General features: G+C 43.5%; 1 protein-coding gene across 5 annotated transcripts in view; it reads right to left on the bottom strand.

The window, feature by feature from the left end:
* Positions 1 to 21,599, bottom strand: part of DST (dystonin) — a 329,300-nt gene that overhangs the window by 284,954 nt on the left and 22,747 nt on the right. For 3 of the 5 annotated variants that reach the window (XM_074153813.1, XM_074153814.1, XM_074153815.1), the window contains exon 1: positions 2,084 to 2,174. In XM_074153813.1, the coding sequence (XP_074009914.1) occupies positions 2,084 to 2,174 (91 nt within the window). Of the gene's footprint in view, positions 1 to 2,083; positions 2,201 to 3,762; positions 3,971 to 21,599 lie in introns of those variants that run through there. The other 2 variants (XM_074153812.1, XM_074153811.1) reach the window with 2 other exon arrangements.

Raw genomic sequence — 21,599 nt, 5'->3', positions numbered from 1 at the left:
CAAGGCAGTGTTTACAAAACTGAGAAATTCAGAGAAATGGCACTCCCTCTTCAAAGTCTATATTGTAACAATTCTTTTCTGATTAGATCAGCTCCCATAGCAAGTCATCAGAACAACAATCGCTGTAGTGAAGTCATACTACTGGGACTCGGATGGGAAATCATGACCAGCTTGGAAACACATTTTAAACAATAATGTATTTTCCAGGTTTCCAATATATCTTAATTAAAACAAGTCTGAATCTTTACCTTTGCTCCCAATGGCTGAATAAAGTATACCTCAAGCAGCAAAACACAGCACACCGATATACTGAATATGACGCTAAAAACTAAGACATCAGAAGCTGGATCCTCCCAAATAATTTCACAATTTGGCTGCCACTGAAAATAGCATGTGAATGGACCCCATGCTACCCCCACGATATGATATTCACTCCAGTATTTCCAGAATGTGCTTTATTTCTAATAGAGATGTTAATTAGTTTTAGGAGTTTATTTTGATTAAAATCCCTTTGTCCCCCAACACTTAAAAAACAAACCTTTCAGTCCTCATGCTAACAAAGCTCTCACCGAAATAGGGGAAATTAGGCCTAATATGTTTTCCAGATTTTTAAGCTGGGAGAGACAAACTGGTATGAGAATGAACCTTATTAAGCCCAACTCTAGCAATAAACCAAAGGTAATCTAAAGCAGAATCACAGTGTTTTGGATTAGAACCAGAACAGAAAAAACAAGTTTTCTCAGTGTTTTCTTTATTTACAAAGTAAACAGTCTATTTGCTTTAAAATTTTGCAAAAAACAGTTCGGCTACATGTAAAGTAATTGATGACTTAAAAATACAGGAGAGAACAGAATAGAGATGTACTTTTGAAGATGACTTGTTAAAAACCATAATTATTTCTTAACTAAAAGGCATTAATGCATTTCAGCACAGAAATAGCGCACATGCTCCATAGCTGCATTGACACAATGGGCAACAGACACAAAGGAGTCATTAGTCAATACTGTTAATGACACATGAAATTGCAAGTGACACAGGTATAAACTAGACTCGGACCCGACAAGTTCTTATGCCAAAACAACCATCTGTAGAGGGTTTATTTTTCAAAATAGTACCACTAACAACCTGAATTAAATAAAACCAACTATCGGTATCTTCAAATCAAGCTGTCTTAAACTATGCCACTCCCATTCCCATCAGCGGAAACCATTTAACCAAAATCTTTAGAACGGACTCGAAACATACAGCTGAGAAATTTCAGGTATAAAATCTAACCCATCCTTTTCCCAACCATTAAAAAAGCATTCAGTGTTGCAAATGTCAACATATGCTGTGACGTGCTGTAAGAACTATTTCTAGGATGAAGATTCGATCTGAACATTTAACCCGATCCCTTTTCACTTGAATTAAAATCAGAGCCGTAAGGCTTCTGATAAGCATTTTCAGATTTAGTATCAGCGAATGTACTGAAAAACAGTAATGAATAATCATGTCTCTCAAACCATGTCTTCCATCCCGATGAATTTAAGGAAGCAATGTAATTTACATTTCTAGCAAGACAAATTTAGCTGTATGCATCTTTGTTATGATAAACGCCTTTTTTCCTTATTTTCCAGTATTAGATGAAAAAACTCAGGTGCTACACGAGCAAAGATCATTCTTTGCCCGACCACCAAAAATAAAAAAATAAAAATCGAACCAAAACCCCAAAATAAAAAGGTCCAAATAAACCGAAGCTTTAAAGACAAATGCACACCGAGACGTACATGACCGTGTTCGCATTTCACTCGAAAAATACATTTCTGAACACCAGAGAGTGCGTTCCACCCACTGGTGAGGGACAGACGGTGTATTTATTCACGGCAGACGCCGCCGACGTCCGTCCCCCCCGTGACGGACACCAGGCAGGGACGCGGGGCCGGCGGTCCCCCCCTCACGCCGCCGGCAGGACCGGACCGACCCGGCCCGGCCCGGTCGCCCCCCGCAGACCCCCCCCACCCACAGCGCCGGAGCCACCCAAACCCGCAGCCGCCACGCCCGGCGGGGCAAGCGGCAGCCCGGACGGTGGGGCGGGCTGTTCTACCTTTATATCTCTCCAAGACATCTTCGTAGGCTTGCAGGTACTCCTGCTCCTCGGCGTAGACGTAGGCGCCGGGGGAGAGGTAGCCAGCCATGGCCGGGGGCTAGCCCTGCCCGCTTCCCCCGCGCGGCTGCGGGCAGCCAGAAGCCTCGGGGACGGCACAAGAACAAACCCAGCGGCTAGCGGGAGGGATGGAGGGCTGGGGGGGGGGGGGGGGGGGGAGGCGGGCGCTGCCAGCCCGGCCGAGGAAACGCCCCCGCCGGCCGCTCGGGTGTCGGTAGCCGCCCCTCGGAGCGCGGAGGGGGGCGGCCCCAGCCCCAGCGGCCGCTGCCGGCGCGGCCACCCGGGCTCCAGCGCCATCGCCGAGGCGCTGCCTGCGGCGTCGGTGAACTCTGCCTCCGCGGCTCGGACGCTCTCCGCCCCCCCCCCCGTGTTTCTGCCCCGGCCTCCACCAGGACGAGCAGGGTGGCGGAGACGCGACGCCCGCAGCACAGACGGGGCCGGCGGGGGCACCGTCATCCTGCGGAGCTGAGGGGCCGAGCGCGGCCGACACGGACGGGGGGTGGCGGGCAGGGACCCCGTTGGCAGCCCCCGGCGCTGACAACTGGCCGGTGCGGGACACACACACACACACCACACACACACACACACCCCCCGGAGCCTCGGCGGCGGGGCGGGGGCAGGCGGGCCTAGGGCCCCTCCGCAGGTGTCACCGCCGCTCAGCCGCCCCTGGCCTCGTCCCCACCGCGCCTGCGTTCCGCCGCCGCCCGGCCCCGACCCTGGCGCCATGCCCGGCCCGCCCGGTCCCTGCTGCCCTGACCCCGGCACGGCCCGGCGCCGGGCCCCCGCTCCGCGCACCCTGCCTCCGGGGGGCGGTGGCGAGCCCCGCGGGCGGGCGGGCTCCGCACTCCCCCCTCTCCCCGCCCCCTCCGCGGCTGCATTCAGCGGCTGGAGAGAGCCCGGCTCCGCAGAGAGCTGCCGCCGTGCCCTCCGCTGCCCCCAGTAGCGCCCTTAAGACGCGCCACCCTGGGAAACGGTGCCCCGGCACGGCACCCACGGAGGCGGACGCAAAAGGGGAGGGGAACATTAGCGTCCCCGGGGAGCACCGCGGACGGCCGCATCTTCCTGCGATTCGTTTACGGGCGGTTTCCAGCTTTCACCGGGGAGAAGCGGACCCCCGCCCTATTTTCGACATCATCTGTCGCCGGGCGGCGGATCGGCGCCCGCCCGCGCCTCCGGCACATCGGTCCCGCTCCCCATCCCCCCGAGCGCGGCCCCGCACGGACAAAGAACCGGCGCCTCGCCCCGCACACCCCGCGGGGCGGCACCGGCCGCCGTCCTCTCCCCGCTCCCAGCCCAAGAGGCGGGCTGCTCCCGCGGCCTCCTGCCGTTTCGCCGGCACCAGCCGAAATGGCCGAGGCCGCCCCTGCGGCCCCCGCGCCGCTAATGCGTTTTCCCATGAAAGTTTAATGGGCGCACCTGCGCCTCTTTCGGCTCGCTCCTTCCCCACACGCATCAATTCACCCGGCCGGAAAAAGCAGCCAAAGAGCTTAGTCACTCACCCACCCACCCCCCCACCTCACCCACCCCCAGAGGGGCCGCGTTCGGAAAGTCGAGGGAGGAGGGGGGGTCCCTCTGCCGCCCGCCCCATCACCCCAAACACCCCCCCGGCCGCGCCTTACCGGCGATGCGCACCACGGCCCTGTCGGCGGGGTCCAGCACGGGGCCGCCCTGGATCTTCCTCTTGGAGCGCTCGTGTTTGGACAGGTTCCAGGGCAGCGTGTCCCCCGGCGCCGGCGACACAGTCCCCGACCTCTGGCTGAAATCCTCCTCGTCGGAGAAATCGGCCGAGGACGACATGGAGCATCGGTAGGATGCGTTGCCGGAGCTCTGCACGGGGAGACAGACAGACAGACAGAGTGCGTGGGGAGCCGCTCGGGACGCGGGGCCTCCGGTAGCACCGGCGAGTACCCGCCCCGCGTGGCGTGGAAAAGCATCTCCCGGGTAAAGGGGAGGGTAGGAGAGAGGGACGCCGCTCACCATTGCCGTGAATTTGGGGGGTGAGGGGGGGGGAAGAAGAGAGGTGCGTGTGCGGAGCGCCGGGGGTGACCCTCCCCAAAACCAGGCGGTCTCTAGCGGGAATGCATTTGGAGGGATGCGTGGGGACAGCCGTGGCCGGCGGCTGGGCAACCAGCTCGCAAATGAGCCTCCCCCTTCCCCAACAATAAACCCAGCAGCAACAACAAGCGGAAAAAAAAAAAACCTTCCGGGCTACAAATCGATAGCGTTTGGCTCCCCCGCCAGGACGAGGAAAGATTTTTTCCCGTCACCGAGAGGCTGCTGGGGGAGGTGATGGTTCGTGGGGGAAAGACCCACGCCCGCGGGCGGTCCGCGGCGGGCTCTTTGTTACCGCCCAGAAGGGCCCCGCGGCGAGGGAGGGAAGGGGAAGGGGCAATAGGATTTCTCCGAGGGGAGATTTCCCCAAGGGGGGAGCGGGGGGGGGGGGGGGTAGCAGGGCGCGACAGGCAGCTTTTGGTCACGCTTTGCCAAGACGGCTTCGGCAAACAAACGGCTGATGTCGGCTTATAGGCTGTATCCACGGTCAGACTCCCCAGCTACCCCAAAAAAAACCAAGAACGCTTCCAGAAACGTAAATAAGCGCTGATGCACTGCAGGGATGGGGGTGCTGCCATTTCTGGCTCAGGAAGAGGTGGGAAACGCAGATGTCTGAATGATAGCATCTCGACACCGCGTTGAGAATTCAGGATACGCAGGTTATCACCACACGATGAGGGCAAGGTGCTATTTCTCTCCTGCATTTTCTGATGGGAGAGACTTGTGGTTTCTCCAGGGCACCTGACTAGAAAACGATGGGTTTGATTTGTGATTTCAGGTGGGAGCTACTGTGACAGTCTTTAAAAAGTGTAACTCGGTGCTGGTGCAGGTACGATGTTAATTTTTAGGGGTATGCTATTCTCAGTTTGGAGACGTGTAGTAGACTTTGTTTTGCAGAGACAGCCTTCATTCAACCCACCTAGATTCCAGATTTTTTGTCACTAAAGCAGCTTTTATTTTAGACTTGTCTTATAGCTCCTTTTTTTTTTTTTTTTTTTTTTTTTAAATTTAAAGAGGGGCTTTAAATGTGCCTTTACTTACAAAAGAAATTTGTACTGGGACTGAGATCTGATAAAATTTATTGTTGCTGTCTAAACCGTTTTACTGTTGGTTCTCACGGGGTGGACAAGTGAATCATCATTTTTACACTGGGGGGTATTTTATCCTTTTTAAAACACAAAACCTGCATAATCCAGAATAACAATGTGATGCACCATATACTATGAATTAAACTGCCAATAACATACAGTTAAATAATTGGTTAAATAAGAGGGCATCTCTTATTAGTGGTTGTTCCTCCTGACCTCCTTCACTTCTATCCCAATCCTATTTTCTCCTTCTACAGTACTTCGTGGGGAAGTTCACAAGGGGAGAAAGGGAGGGAACGAACACATAAAACTAATTAACTGAATTCTTGTTTGCTGTATTGTGATGCGGAGAGAGCAAGAGGTAAGTGCGGAAAAACAGAAACATGAGATGTTGTGATCTCAACTCAGATTGCCTTCATAATTAGCTCTAGTGCCGGGAATATTTTGCTGCCAGTTTATATAATAAACTAAAACTCTCTGTGGGATCTTATAAAGCAGGATGGTCGCAGACAGGTGTCTTCCTGATGGGAGCTGGAAGTGCGTAGCTCGCTGCAGGGCACGGAGAGCACTTCGCTGTACCAGGTGGGGCTAACAGGACCCCTGATGTGCTTAGTCAGGGATTAGGTTTATTGTGGCCTGTCCTTAGCTCCAGATTTTGCCACAAAAGCGAAAGTGTTCCCTTTAATCCCAGCTCTGAACATCCTGCTTCGGGCCTGTATTTTCTATTGGCTGCTCAGCGACCCTCAGTATCTTTGGATCACACAGACCCGTGGAGACAGATTTTGCATTTCAATTTCTTCACCTTCTTCATTTCTAGTTTATAATATGAAAATTGGAAAGAGCCCAGACACTGTGTTGCGAGGGTGCTGTGGCGGTATTTTGTTAGTATTTATGTAGCAGCTTGGAATATGCAAGGACAAAGTACAATAGCAGTTGTTATTGAAGCTTTGAAGAAAAGATCTCTCAGCTCTCAGATTTATCTTTTAAAGAACTCTGTAATATTTATCCAGTAGCATTTAGCCTGTTCTCAAAAGTAGCCCATTCTTATTCTTTATAATAACTCCTTCCATAGCTCCCCCTACCCTTAGAAACCAAAAGTACTGTTGAGATACTGTTGCACATACACCACTGGACATGTTCTCCATACTCTATTGAGATGTCAATTTTTGGAAAAAGGAGACCATCCATCTGGTCAGCTGTGCTACTGTACTGGAAGATAAGCTATGTAAGAAGATCCCACTCCCATATTCTTGAGAAATCAAACTGAACAGGCAACGGTAGAGCAATCTTTGGCCTCTGTATTACAAGTTATCCTCTTCTAAGTTGTTCTTCTACCTTACTTAATGCACACATTAACAAAATGAATGAACAAACCCCACTTTAACTTAGTAACTCTTCAGAAATCATGTTACCTCATTTTCAGAACAAAGTAGGAAGCTCAGAACTTTTCGTAATAGCAAAATCTAGCAAACTTGCATCTAAGAAATGCTAACTTCTAACTTGATTACAGTCTACTTTTTTATTCAGCGTGGAGGTAAGTTCTGAGTATTGTGTACACAGAGCTATTGAGCACATAAGTATTTTTAAGCATCTCAACTTTGCTATTCCGAAGACATTTATAATGGAACTTAACTGCTCTGCTTTCCTTGAGTAAATTAATAGCTTTGAGAAGAAGTCTGTAATTGTTCTCTTTTTGCGTAGCCACTGTTCACAACATGCTTACCACTCATCCCGCTGGATTGTTTGTTTCTAGCGAACACGTTTTCCGTGCCAGAGCTGTAAGTCCCAAATAAGTCCATGATTACAGCAACATAGTAAGGAGTTTAGAAAACACAAAATAATGCAGAACATCTGTACTATCCTGAAAAGGCTTCCTGGCCAATTAGGACAGCATGTGAAAACAAAAAAATTGTTATATTCCATTAAAATCAAAATATGTAAGACGCTTCTGTTATTTTTCTATAAAGCACATTGCTGTATGCAAGTGAAAAACATAACTGTTAATAATACACAACACTTTTTTGGGTTACATGAGTGAAGTGTCTCTTATATCCACTAAAATATTGATCAGACACATCCTTACTTAGCCTCCTCTGGGACTTAGCGAGGGTCAGGGCTTCACCCTTCTTAGCTTGAAGGCGCCTCTAAGGTCACAGCCCAGATGCTATAGCTGCTTATTCTATGCCTCTGATTATGCATTCCTTCTGCTCGTTAGCCTAAAGACTTATCTGTAGTCTCTACTGTCGCTCAGTGGGAACCGTTGCATTTGCAAGCAGTTATGCATGTAACAGCTTGCGCACTGAAGCCTGTTGGTCATATATAAGCAAATCTAAGAAGAGAGGTTTTTTTGCATTCAAAGTACAGGATTAAATTTAATGCATCGTTTCACCATCAGTACCACAGGGGGGTGCAAACTGCACACAGTCCTCACCGCTATGTCTCAGGAGGCAAAGTGCTGGGGACAAGCATTTAGGAGAGCAAAACCCATTCCTGCCTGTGTCTAGGGTTTTCTCTGTAATCAGGTGATTTGCAGCAGCCGCCTGAGTCAGGCTCCTTCGCTATAAAAGCGAGCTGGTTTCCAGTAATGAGGGTGATTTCAAAGAAGTATTTAGTATATTTCTTGTAAGAGAGATTTGGCCAAGTACCAAGGCATGATTTCCTTTGAGGAGGGAAAGAAGGACTGTTTGTCACAGGTAAGGCACTGCAGAAGATCAGGTGGAAACTAGGTGGAAGATGGTGCAGCTGGAAAACGGTATAAGATAACACACAACAAGATATATCAGATAAGCTACCCCTAAATAGGATCTGATACCCTCAAGAACACCAGTGGGTTTTGCACTGTCATTCCTGGAGGCGGAAGCATTAGCAGAGGTCAGGTTTGAAACTCGGTCAAGCAATCCAGCTGGCAAAAGCTGCCGAGAGGCTGATACCAAATTATCATCACACTGCAAAAATTCCCCAACTTTATGACACATCAGAGGTTGTGCTGGCCAACTGAATTCTATTCAAATATCTTGTACTTTCACATCTTATCTTTAAGAAGATTTTCCACTGCAGTGAGTTCTTTCATGCTGGTTTATGGAAGCTGTTGGGAAGCACAGGTCAACATTGACTGAAATTTAATTTTCAGTTTAGTCGCGAGTTATTTATATTTCACTTATACTAAACTATCTCAGAATTCCTGGAATACATTTCCTTTTCTTTCATTATGTTCATTGCTCACAATGAACAAATATAAACAGAAATGAAGTGTTTGAATCATGGTTTTACTGAGTGTGTTTCAACAGAAATCCTCCTAATTTAGAATAATTTAGAATATTAATTGAATGTAGCGGGCTATTTTTGTCCTTTAACATCCCAGATTGAATGATATTAAAGTGGATCAACTTTTAAAGTAAAATAACTTAATAAATTTAAGACAAAATCTAGGGCAACTGAATGTTCCCATTAGTAAATCTTTACCACTTTAACCTGATTAGGCTAAGCATGATAATTCAATGCAGAATACAAAACATCCAATGTATGTCATCAGGCTCTGCGAGTCCCTTGGGACTGCATATTGTCAGAAATTATCAAAATTCAAAACAGATACACAAATGAAAGTACAAACAAGGGCAATGTAAAACCAACTATGCTAAGCTTAAAAAATAAAAATAAAAATCCACCAGTGGAGATGCAGCCATGTTAAAGGAGTATTTTTCTCTGGTTCTGTGCCAGTCATTTAAGAGGACATCCATACTTGAAAGTGCCTACATTACCAGGACATACAAACATAACTACAGAGTTTCTGGGTTTGTATTTAATGTTATAAAGCAATAAGCAGAAAGCTGGAAGGCAAACACACAAAATCTGAAACTCCTAAGCACCAACGGTTTGAGTCTACATTAAACTACCTTTGCAAACGGTTAGGCTTTGCAAACGTCATGACAAATTATTGCTTTATAGAGAGAATTTACATTCTTTCTTTTTAAAGGTAGGAGAAGATGGAAATAAACATTCAGTGTTTATTCTATCAATCATACACATTTTGAGCCTGTGATTGTATTTACACAAGGAAATTCTGATACTTTCATAGGCTTTCTAAAGGAGATGGGATCTTGTCTGGATGCTAGTAGGTCAATTTCTACCATTCCCCCACTTTGAAAATAACCTTACAGAGGCAACTTGCATGCAAGAAATAGGTTATACATGACATTCAAAGTGGATAAAGGGCTAGATCCACAAATGTACTTGGACGTTGCAACACAGTTTTGTAACATCAAACCGTGTTTAATGGATAACCATCTACTCACACATCTAAAACTGACGTGATGCAAAGCTGAGGTTTTGGTAGGAACTAAATAGTCAGAAAAACCTGGTCACTCAGGATGATGCAGCATCTCGTTCCTCACGGACATAAGACACCCCCCAAGCCTTCTCCTGAAATTGGTCCTGAGTCATCTTCTCATAACAGCAGAGATCACTAGTTTCCTTTGAACCATAACAGAAGTGAAGCAGCTTTTTGCCTTTTCCTTGTTGTCTTAAGAAGCTTGAAAGCTAGGCTCGAACCCTCATCTCCCAGCAGACAGCCTGGAGACTATTCTGCAACAATCTCCTGGTTGTGTAAGTGATACAGCTAAAACAAAAAAAGAGTTCAAGATTTCTTGGTGTGGAATGAGGAAGAAGGAGCGTAGCGCTCTGCATTGGGACATGCCAGGCTCTCTCTGGGGAGAATGAAGTGCTGGGTTCTGATCCCTGCTCTGATGACTTCTTATACATCCTGCTTTAAGGAGTAATTGGGTAACATAGTGAAGTAGTCCTTGGATGAGACACATGAATGGAGGCAAAAGAAACCACAATCCAGCTCACTTACTACTTCTGCACAGATAGACCAAATTTAAAGTACTTATTCATCTGAAGTGATACCATCTTCTAGGAGCCAAAAAAAAAAGAAATTAGTGAATATTATGCTACAGCAAGTAGAGTTTCCGTTTCATTTACTTCAGGTATCAGTGACCAAAGCCATCAGTTCTCTTGAAAAGCTACTTAGTAAAACTGTGCTAACAAAAATGTGGATTCTTTTTGAATGCCACTTGAAAATTAATAATATCATCAACATGACAGCCGTGATATATAACACATTTAATCCATTCCTTTATTCCTCACCTATTTCCCCTATTTAGCTTTTCAATATGAATTGCAGGATTTAATCTTGAAATAGCTTATTACATTATAGAAGCTGACAGAAAAGTACTGAAGGTGTTGTAGATGGGAAGATAATATTTTTGAGCTCTGAGTATCTGGGAAGCTACAGCATGTGGAATAGGTATTTTAGTTGAGTTTTATGCTAAAACCATCAGCAAGATGTAAGTGCTACTTCCATTATAATTACCATTATCTTGTTTTCAAATTAATGTTTCATAGATATTAGTACCTAAAATGTCAGGATTTCATGGTCTCAAAATCATGAATTATTTCTGTGAAAGAAATGTATATACTTTAGATGACTGCTGTATAAAATGTTGCAAAAAAACTTCCCATTACCTAAAAAAAATTTCTGTATTAATTTTTAATTGCAGCTATCTTGCATCCATTCAGATTCCCCTAGTCTACCAGACACAAAAGAGAATAACGTGACAGAACAACTAAGGTTTGAGGACAGCACACAGAGTTTTATCTGCTTCCTACGCCTACAAGGCCAACCATGTAACAGAGGAAGAGCCTGGAATAAGAAATCATCTCGCTTCAAATACTTTCCTCAGCCTTCTAAACTTCTCATTGTGGATTGTATTCTATTATATCTATGTTTTAATAGCAAACCAAATTACTCCTGCCATAAAAGGTATGTAAGAGTATGAAAACACTCTGGACAGCAAAGAGCAAATTAAAATTCTAAATAGCTTTTGAATCTCTGATGGGCACAGATTGTTTTCAAGGAAAAAATAAAAGGAGGACTTAGATGATTTTTTAAAAAATAACAGAATGAAAATCTAAAACAGTGGTATTGATATGCTGCTTTTAGTAACAACTGTTAACATTCCTGACTCATAAGTTTCCCTCCTTATAAACATTCATTTGCTCTTTTCAAACTGTTTCATTCCCATGTTTTAAAACCAAGTTTCAAGACTTTATCAGCATTCCATCAACGTTTAACTATTTGAAAATACAGGTTCTTATAATTACACAACACTAGTAATACTGTTAATTATTAAGTCATCGGATTGTTTTCTCTTATAAAATCCATTTTAAGCTGCCTTATCTTATGTTTGGTTGAAAATCTTCCCTGCCCAAGGTTGAATTTTCTTGAAAATTTTTAGTCAAAGGCTGACTGAGAAGCCTGAAAGCAAGATGATGAAAATATCCAGTAGTTATTTGTCAACACTAAAAAAATATCCCAGTGATCTTTTCTAAGAAGAATCTAGGCTTTAGGACGGATACTTCAAATATGAATATCCTTTAAGCTAGACATAGGCCTTTTGCCATCTTGGTTAAAAGTCTGTCTACATTTGTCAGAGTGGTATGTCTTTGAGATATAAGTATCATCTGCTATCCCTGTGATCTCACTGCTCTGATGAGAAAGCTGCTCCAGAACCTACTGCTCTCTTGTTTACAAGTAATCTTCCTCTAGCTGCCACCTGAAACTTATTCCTGGTCTTTCGGGTTTTTTGCAACAGCAGCGTTAATTTCCCTCAATACCTTTTTTGCTTCCCTGATGTGTTGGTAGCCTTTACTATACCTCCTCTCAGCCTTTTTTGGTTTTGCTGAGCAAGTCAACTTCTTTTAATCTCTCCTTATCTGCTAGTAGTACTTCTTTGCAAAGTTAAATAGTTTAGCTGTTCCTGGGGCCCACGTGATTTTATCACATTTTTATTTTTAAAAGGCCGTGTTTGAATTTATCAATTTAAATGTCTTCAATTTATCAACTAAAATCCCTTCAGGCACCCGCTAAACAAAGACTCCCAAGGGTGGTGTGGCTGCCAGGCCAATACCCCACCATCACAGACTGACCAAGTAAATTCCACCCGTGTAGCTCTTACCTTTACTCTCAGGACACCTACCATCCCCACCGAGGACGTGAGCAGGATCCATCCAGCCTGGAGGTACGGAGGCAAAACTAATCTTTGTGTCTAATAGTTACCTGCTGTGGTTGCAGGCTGATGGCAGCGCGGGCAAGAGGCATGGAGAGCAGGGGGGGACAGGCACCAGACCTGACAGGCAGGAGGCTGTTTCTTTTACGCTCCCTGTGACTCGCTCGGCCGTGCTTAGCCAGCAAGAGGAAGAAGCCGTACAATCTGAATGTAGAGAGGACAAACACCGGAACCAGCTCACTGGAGGAAAGGGCTGGAGAAATACACTGAGACTGACAGCCTGAGGGATGAACACAGAGACCGGCAGAGACTGGGAGCTGCAGCTGAAAAGCATTTAAGGGAGCAGCAGTCTGCATGGATAAAGACTAGAGAAGAAATGGACCTGCAAGGTAACAGCCAGGACTAGTAACCATTAATGCTGGAGAGAGCAGATCAGGGAACAGCTAAGGATCTGACATGCTGGCATACCTGGTCTAGTGGGAGGTGTCCCCTGCCCATGGCAGGGGGGTTGGAACTCGATGATCTTTAAGGTCCCTTCCAACCCAAACAATTCCATGATTATATCAAGCTGGTTATCAATTGCCTCAGCAAAAGGCTTTGAACAAGACTCTCTGATGAACAAGGAGGGCAGAAACTGTGTGTGAGGAGGTCTCCAAGAAGAGAGACAAGAGCCAAAGAAGGTACACATAGGGTTTGCAACCAGAGGCCACAGGGAGACGCAGAAATCAGAGACTCATTCAACAAGTGCCTCAGAGCAACAAGATGACTGACCAGGTGAGCCTGGGAAGGGCTGTGCAAGAGATGTGACATGGAGGAGTGATGCAAGGACTGACAAAGCGAGAGGAGAAGGGCTGAAGTCGGCAGAGGAGTGGGCAGCAAGGAAGGAGCCAGCGGTGGGGCAGAGGCAGGTCAGGAGCAGGCTGGAGGAGACAGGGCAGAAAGAGCCACGCTTGGGAAGAATGAGCACAAGAGAGCACATCTCCCTAAGGAGCCTGGTAGGAAACGGAAACTTCACCTCAATTCCGCCATTAGCAAATATCTGAGAGTTCTTCTGGAAAAACTACCTCTTCCTCTGTGTTACTGATTCATATGGAGGAATACAAATATCATCAGTCTCTCCCTGCAATCCAGTAGTAGAATTTTCTGTGTTGTAGTTCAAGTGTCACAACCTGCTGATGAGCCATACAACAGAGCTGGGTTTAATTTTACTTTTTTTACAACAATAAGAATTTAAACACAAAGTGCCTGTTAAAATATTTTTCTTAAGGTTGCAAAGTCAAGCACTAAAATGTCACCAAATCCCAGGCTCAAGGTTCCCCACGCAACCTTAGTTCAGCCTGTTTATTTGTATATCATGATGCAGCCATAATGATGTGATCACATGCTATTACACCTCCAGTGTCTTGCTCTTATTTAGCGCAAATGATGGGTGATACTCACTCCATAAACAGTTGTTCAGTATTTCGTTTTGTCATCTTTTGTTCAGTGGGCAGCCCCAGAACTTTTAATTGTTTCATGCTATTCAAATGCTGGTGTGAAGAAGAAATTATTATTTCATAGACTGTTTGTGGTACAGTAGTATCTGACTGCTTCACCAATACTAATTCATAGATTCATAGATTGGTCCAGGCCGGAAGGGACCTCCAAAGGTCATCTAGTACGACCTCCCCGCAGTCAGCAGGGACACCCCCTACTAGACCAGGTTGCCCAGGGCCTCGTCGAGCTTCACCTTGAATATCTCAAGGGAAGGGGCCTCAACCACCTCCCTGGGCAACCTGTTCCAGTGTTCCACCACCCTCATGGTAAAGGACTTTTTCCTAATATCCAATCTAAATCTCCCCTTCTCCAACTTAAAACCATTGCCCCTCGTCCTGTCACCCCAGACCCTCCCCAGCCTTCCTGTAGGCCCCCCTCAGGTACTGGAAGGCCGTTATGAGGTCTCCCCGGAGCCTCCTTTTCTCCAAGCTGAACAACCCCAGCTCCCTCAGCCTGTCCTCATAGGAGAGGTGCTCCAGCCCCCTGATCATTTTGGTGGCCCTCCTGTGGACCCGCTCCATCTAGTCCATGTCCTTTCTATATTGAGGGCTCCAGACCTGCACACAGTACTCCAGGTGAGGTCTCACCAGAGCAAAGTGGCAGAATCACTTCTCTGGATCTGCTGGCAACACTTCTTTTGATGCAGCCCAGGGTGTGATTGGCCTTCTGGGCTGCGAGAGCACACTGCCTGATCATGTCCAGCTTCTCGTCCATCAGCACCCCCAAGTCCCTTTCCTCAGGGCTGCTTTCTAATACCTCATCCCCCAGTCTGTATTTATACTGAGGATTGTTTCTTCCCAGGTGCAGAATCCTGCACTTCCTTTTGTTGAACCTCATGAGGTTCACCTGGGCCCACCTCTCCAGCCTGTCCAGGTCATGATCTTTTCCATTACACAGGAAGCAAACTGAAAGCAGGAAATCGATTTTGATACCTAGGACCAATTGAGATGCCCACCCTTCAATCTCCAAGGCAGCACTCACTGCTTTTTAAAGAAATAAGAGATCCTCTCTCTTCCTGCAATCTCCTGTTTTATTCATTTACACACTTTACAACTTCGGCAGCAAAACTCCTACACATAAGAGTCATCCTAAGAGCACTTGCATCCTACGATGAATACAGAAAACACCCTGTGAAAAAACAGTACGCCATCATACGGTTAAAGTGTATGACAATGAAGATGCATAATTGACTGAATTAAAGCTGCATGTGTAACCTTAATTCTAGCATTTCCTAACGTTTTAATACTTGCCTTTGCCAAACTATTCTTTTAACATAATAACCATGTGCAGTGTTATATATAAATAGGAATGGATAAGGGAGTCCCTTGCTATATAAAGATGGACTGTTTGTGTGCCACAGTAGGATGTTACACAATACAACTCTGAAGAGTGACTCCTGTGGCAGCAAAGGAAAAGGAAACATCTGCATTTAGACTCTATAATTACTATGCACCTATGAGACAATTTCTGGTCATTTTAAGTTGTGCAAACGCCACCATCATAACAAAATCACAGATGATTAATATTTTTTTCAACCTGCCTTTAGCTACCATACAGAATTTACTATTTATGATTACTTACATGAAACGTTTTTTCATACAATTAAGGCCACTAGCACATTTAGCAGTTTGGGATTATATTACTAGCTCTCGAGGAAGGATGCTGGGATTTTAAAAAAGCAAAATTCTAAACTGTTAAAAATTTAATTTCTCAGTGAGGCTACGCTGCATACATGTAGTATAATTTTATCAATGAATACAAAATCCCAGTTGATCACGGCAAAATGACAGTGGAAAAAAAAAATAAACATTTTTTAATGCAGGGTTTTACAGCTCTATTTCTTTGAAACAGCCGTGAAAGAATATTTTCTCTCATTCACTTCAAGTTTAGTAGCAAGGTAGCTTCACCTTCAGGGAGCAGTAAGATGCAAAGTCAGGTTTATCATGAAGCTACTGCAATCTGAACAAAAATGTAATCCGCAGTTTAGAAACAGCAAACCACCATAGTGGCAGGTGGTGTCAAAGGTGTTTATTTGATAGTAAGCACTATTTTTACATCAAAAAGAGTGTAATTGGCTATGCTGCTTGGTTTTTTCCCCTCAAGACTAGTACTGCTGCTGTCTTTTTTCTGAGCTTGTAAAAGAGAATAGAAGTCGAAGTCATATCCTACAACAAAGATTGCTGTCTTAGCTTCATGCTGATGGTGCACTTTGGCCCTGACTTTCAACACTTTAGATCAAACAGAGCCAGGCTGGTTTCACCTCTTATCCCATTTTCACTAAATAAGCATTTGCCCTGGGTATGAAAATTGATACAGACAAAACAAAAATTATATGGAATCAGCTTAGCTATCCAGACAAAACCTGTTATATTAGCGGGCTTTGCCCACAGTGTAGGATGATTTGAAACTGCGTATAGAAAAATAACATAGATTTGATGCTATTTGCACCCACACAAGTACAAATCTAAGTAAATACACTCAAGCATGATCATGCCACAGGGACAATTAATTCAAATTACCTTAATTCTCCAAATAAGAGCTAGCAGTGAAAAGTCAGTTAAAGAGCTCTACAAGTGGATTTGTATTATTATTGGTATGCTTATTTCTATTTACTTTTACATGTATGTGTCATCAATAATTATTAGCACTATTGCAATTAATTCTTTCTTTTGTCCTATGCTTAATAGCTGTAGTAACTCATCCATAGGGAAAAAAAAAATCACTAGAAAGACAACTCAATAATAATTTTAAATCTCAGATCTAATTCCCAACATGTTACTATTGTGTTTTAACAAAAAGTAGTTTTAAAGTTGTAAAGACATCACCTCCCTGGCCTAGTGAAACTCGTGGCAATACACGTTTAAGAAATTCCTTCAAAAAATCTAAACTGCCTAGGAGTTGGGCAAAAGGAGTGGAAGAAACAGGCAATTGCTACAATGCAATAGCTGAGCTGCAGGGTGGAGAAGGAAAGGCAGCCAAGAGGAAATCGGGAGGAGGCAGCAAGGGAGGAGGTCACAGGAGCCAGCAGAACAGCGGGAAAATGAAGTCTGTGATAAACTGTTTATGAAGAATTTAACAGTGAGGAGATATTTGCTATAAGAAAAGCAATAAAATACAACGTTCCAAGAAAGAAATGTAAAGTCTCTTGGTAGGCGTGTGTATGTTTGGAAAGAGAAGAGGTACCTTTGAAACCAAATGGCCAGTGAAGGCTTTCTCTGTATTTCAGATGACAGGATTTAGCTTTTATAGATATATTTGCAAAGATCCTACACACCTAAAATAGGTTGCTTGAGGTATTTTAAAAAATGTCTAAGATGGCCAGATGCTTAAATCTTGTCAAAAACTTTACAGATCAATGATCTAATGAACTCTCAGGTGCTTCTCAAAATCCTCATCAATATCCTTTAGGTCTTAAAGCAAAAAATGCAATCGTTTTTTCCCTTTTTGTATTCATTCACGTGTTCCCTGCGTTTCTTCATTGTGGTTGTGCTCAAATTATCTTGAGAGAGTATGTGTGTGTGTGTGTGTGTACACGCATACGTGCATGCAGAGTCTGGTAGCTCACAGCTTTGTCATACATTTTGAGAACATTAATACAATGTTAATAAAAATGCTGAAGGTGAAAGATGATATATATGATAACGTTTTGCCATATTTGCTTCTAAATGTGATTCACAGGAGACACAGTCCAACACAAGCAGATGTCCCCAAAAGAAAGAAGGTGTGAATGCAATCTAGAGATTAAATAGCTAATACTTGGAATTAACCAAGTCTTGTGCACGGTAATGAGTAATTTTTATCTGTCATTTGTATTAGGTCATTCAAATATCACATAAAGTACATCATGGTATTGGAAAAATAGTAAATAACACCCGAGTAAGAAGAAATGGAAATTAACAACATGAAATGGCAATTATTTAGTGGGACATATAAAAAAACTCCTAAAAAGCCCTGTAGAACAACTTCATCCATATGAAAAATCTCATTTCAAGTAAGCTGAGTGTCAACTCGTACCCAGACTTCTTCTGTAAATGATTTGGTATTGGTTGTTTAAAAAACCTCCTAAGTGTTTTTCTTACAGAATTGTAATACTGTTTTTCTCATAAGTTTTAATGCTTAAACACATAAAAGCAAAACCCAGGACAGCAGAGTAAGACCACGGATGGGACAACTCATGGTTTTAGATGCATTAGAAACTGATTAACTTTGCTTTCAACCTTGCATCCTCAGAGTCATTACAGTGCAAGTTTCACTTCAGTCATGGGAATAGTCTCAGTGGAGCCCAATGAAGCTACTCCCATCAGTAGATTTTTTTACATGTGTCCTCCCAGGCATCTGTCCTTCCTTTAGGTTCCCTTGTAGTGACTTGTAGCAATGCTGCACCCACCCCTAAGGAGCTAATCACTAATCACCTCAATATATGCTGTTGCTACAGCACTGGGATGAAATAGACCAGTAAGTTTGGTTGTATAAAGTAAAGTATAAGGCTTTTGTGTACAAACAGGGATTTCACATCTGAAAGTGAAGGAACCAGGTTTATTTATGCCCCAGTCTCTGCAGTCTCATGTGCCGCACGTCTCACACTGATTGTTATGACAAATGCAAGTGCAAAGTTTGGTACTACATCTCATGATCTTAAATAGTCCTCGGTGGCTGCATGAGTCAGGCAATTCAGGAGCCCTTCAAACTGTTTAACAATGGAGATGTCAAAAGACACAGCTTTGACAGCATGTCTTTTCAACTATGTATCTAGACATACAGGTGAAATTAGACTTTGGTAGAACTGCATGTCTAACTAACCCCACAGCTCAGGAGCCAGACTTACACAGTTTACACAAACTCAAGGCCATCTTTTGGTTCCAGGCCAGCACAGGAAAAAAAGCTATTAATAATTTGCAGAGTTTTATACTTTTGCTTCAGAGCAGATAATTATTTAAAATATATATATTTGCAAAATGCTTGTAATAAAACCTGCAGTTTAAAATTTGCCCTGGAGAAGTATTGCTAGACAGCAGTGAGCTCACAACAGGAGACTTTTGCACATCCTTCCACACCTTCAGAAAATTTAACTACTCATACAGAACCAGCTACCTGATTCTTGAATGGAGTGATATGTAACACTCCTTTGACTTGCATGAAGTCATGCTAATTTAAAGAACACCCTTCTGTTTCTTCTCCAGAGTTCTCTATTGTGTTCAAAAATTCAAAGCACGCTTCAGTAATAGGTTATCTGTACTCTCCTCGGTGTGAAGTTGATGTAAAACTGTCACCTATAGAGAACGTCAGCACAAATAACACAGCCACAAATGAGAGGGTGACCTACAGGGCACAAGATATAACAGTGTGCCATAAAAGGGGTAAGCTATAGACCATTATGTTGATGTTGCACTGCAATAAGATGAATAAAATAAAGTGAAAACGGCTATGAACTCTGTCTGGTAAGGATAAGTATTAGGACAAAATGTATTTAATGTCTTCATTAATGACCTGGAAGGTGTGAAAAAATAATGACATTTTCAGAGAAAACTAATGTTCTACTTCTGCAAAGATCTGGTTATGTAGATTTTCAAGGGGAGCAATTATTGTCTTCACCAGGATTACTCCCATACACACAATTACACCTAATTTAGTTCTGACAAGATCAGGGACAATACTGGAAAGACCTCAGATTGCTACACAGGAAGCAAGAAATAATCCAAGCAAATTCAGATAATTATAGCCATGGCTAGGAAACTGCAAAACAAATTTAGACACAACAAAACCAACAAAATAAAAAATAGTCTAAATTAGCAGGAATAAGAAAGCCTAGCATCTAAACACCCAACAAAACTTTTAATGAAATATCTGAAAGGTCTTTAAGCATATATCTTAATATGGCAACAAAACAGGCTAACATATTTTAGGACTGATTACTCAAAAAATTTCCTGGAGTAAAGAAAAATTTTGCCATAAGTCTGTTTTATAGTCACTTTGGAAATACCATTCTGCTTGCCAGAAAATACAGACAAAAAAGCATAAGTAGGAAAAAAGCAACAAAAATGATCAGAAGAAGAACTGGTTTATGAGGAGAAATTATGTCGTCTAGTTAGCAGACTTCATACATAGTTTTTTTGAAGTGATGACTAAGCAGGATATGGCCATAGCTGCCTACAAATATTTCCATAGTGTAAACATCAAGACAACAGATGATTTATTTAAAGTGGTTCAAGTGGGCAGAGCGAGGAATAACAGGAAAAAATAATGGAAAGAAATTATGCAGACTAACAAGAGCATTTCTGGCACTGAATCATGTAAAGCTGTACAAAGATAAAGGCCAAAAGTCTCATCTTCAAGACGCTGAGACTAAGTGGAATGAAGCTGCGACAAGCTGCAGGATGGAGGACATTGTGACTGCGTGGAACTTCACAACACTGCAGTTATTTGTCATGGCATGAACCTTACTCACCCTGTCACCATGGCATTAATAATACATTCAGAATAACTTACAACGTCTATGAGAAATTAAATCAGTGACTTATGTTTTCTGGATCATAGTTATATCATATCAACATAATGATTTATTCTTTTTTGTAGAAATGTGAGTTCATCAAGGCTGTAGAACAAAAGGCTATCAGAAGAACTACGTAACGTTGCATAAAAGATATACTGCAAAAGCAATTTCAAAATAGTGACATAATGGTAACAGCACTGAGAGAAGTTTTCTCTAGGTCTGGGATTTATTATTGTTTCAGTGGTAGGTCTTGCCAGACACAGCACAGACCCATGAAATGACAGGAGAGTGAAGTTACGTAGTAACACTGCGCATTTTCTGTTCTTATACTTTTTTTAATTTTGCTGGTCCTGAATTCCCTGACGTGTTACTGACTTTGGGGAAAAGCAAAGGTTTCTTAGCTTCACTAATCCAGTCTTCAAAGCCTGTTTTGCTGCTTACACCATTTCCACAGTTTTAGCTCTTTAATTCACCACCACTGATGCTCTTTTTCCCATGTTAGTAATCAGTGGCAGTTGGTAATAGCCTTAGCAATTACAGGCAGGCTTACCCTTGGCATAGGCCTACCGTGGAAAAAACAAGAACAGTCACACAAAAAAGGGAATTGAAAAACAAGGATTGGAATGTAAAATAATAGAGGAGATGATGGAAGAGACGAAGGAAGGACAACAAAGCCAGGAAAGAACCAGAAGAAAGTAATGAACAGAGGAGAGCCTAGTGAGATACTGGAGACCTAGTAAGAATAACAGAGTTAGACAAAGTAGTCTAGAGAGCAAGATAGGATGGGAGTGAAAGGGAGATGGTTAAGAAGAAAGGACGAGCAGATCCTTTAAGAAGAGCAGAAGTCAAATCCATCAGATCAAATTAAACCACAGGAACAGCAGTTGAGTAAAATAAATGAGTAGAAACAAGAGAGAAAAGAGGAAACTGGGCAGTAGTGAAGTGAAAGCAGAGAAACTAAATGTAACAGCGAGAAGGTAAAAATTCTGACAGTTGTTGGCTGCTCCGGCTTTCTTTTCCTTGCACAAGTCTCTTGCTCTCTCAGGCAATGTACTTCCATTAGGGAATGCTCTTTCTCAAACCAACTTCAGAGCTTACGGATAATTCTTGGTGCTCAGTTAACACAAATCTAGGAAGGTTCACTTAGGTTGGAGCAACCTCGAGAGAATCTTTGTTTAGGGTACGCTCAATAGTTACCTTTTTAAAGATACTGGCTTAATAAA

Source organism: Numenius arquata, chromosome 9, assembly GCF_964106895.1.
Source record: "Numenius arquata chromosome 9, bNumArq3.hap1.1, whole genome shotgun sequence".
Lineage (NCBI taxonomy): Eukaryota > Metazoa > Chordata > Aves > Charadriiformes > Scolopacidae > Numenius > Numenius arquata.
The sequence above is the reverse complement of the archived record's forward strand: the minus strand, read 5'-3'. Positions and strand labels throughout refer to the sequence as shown.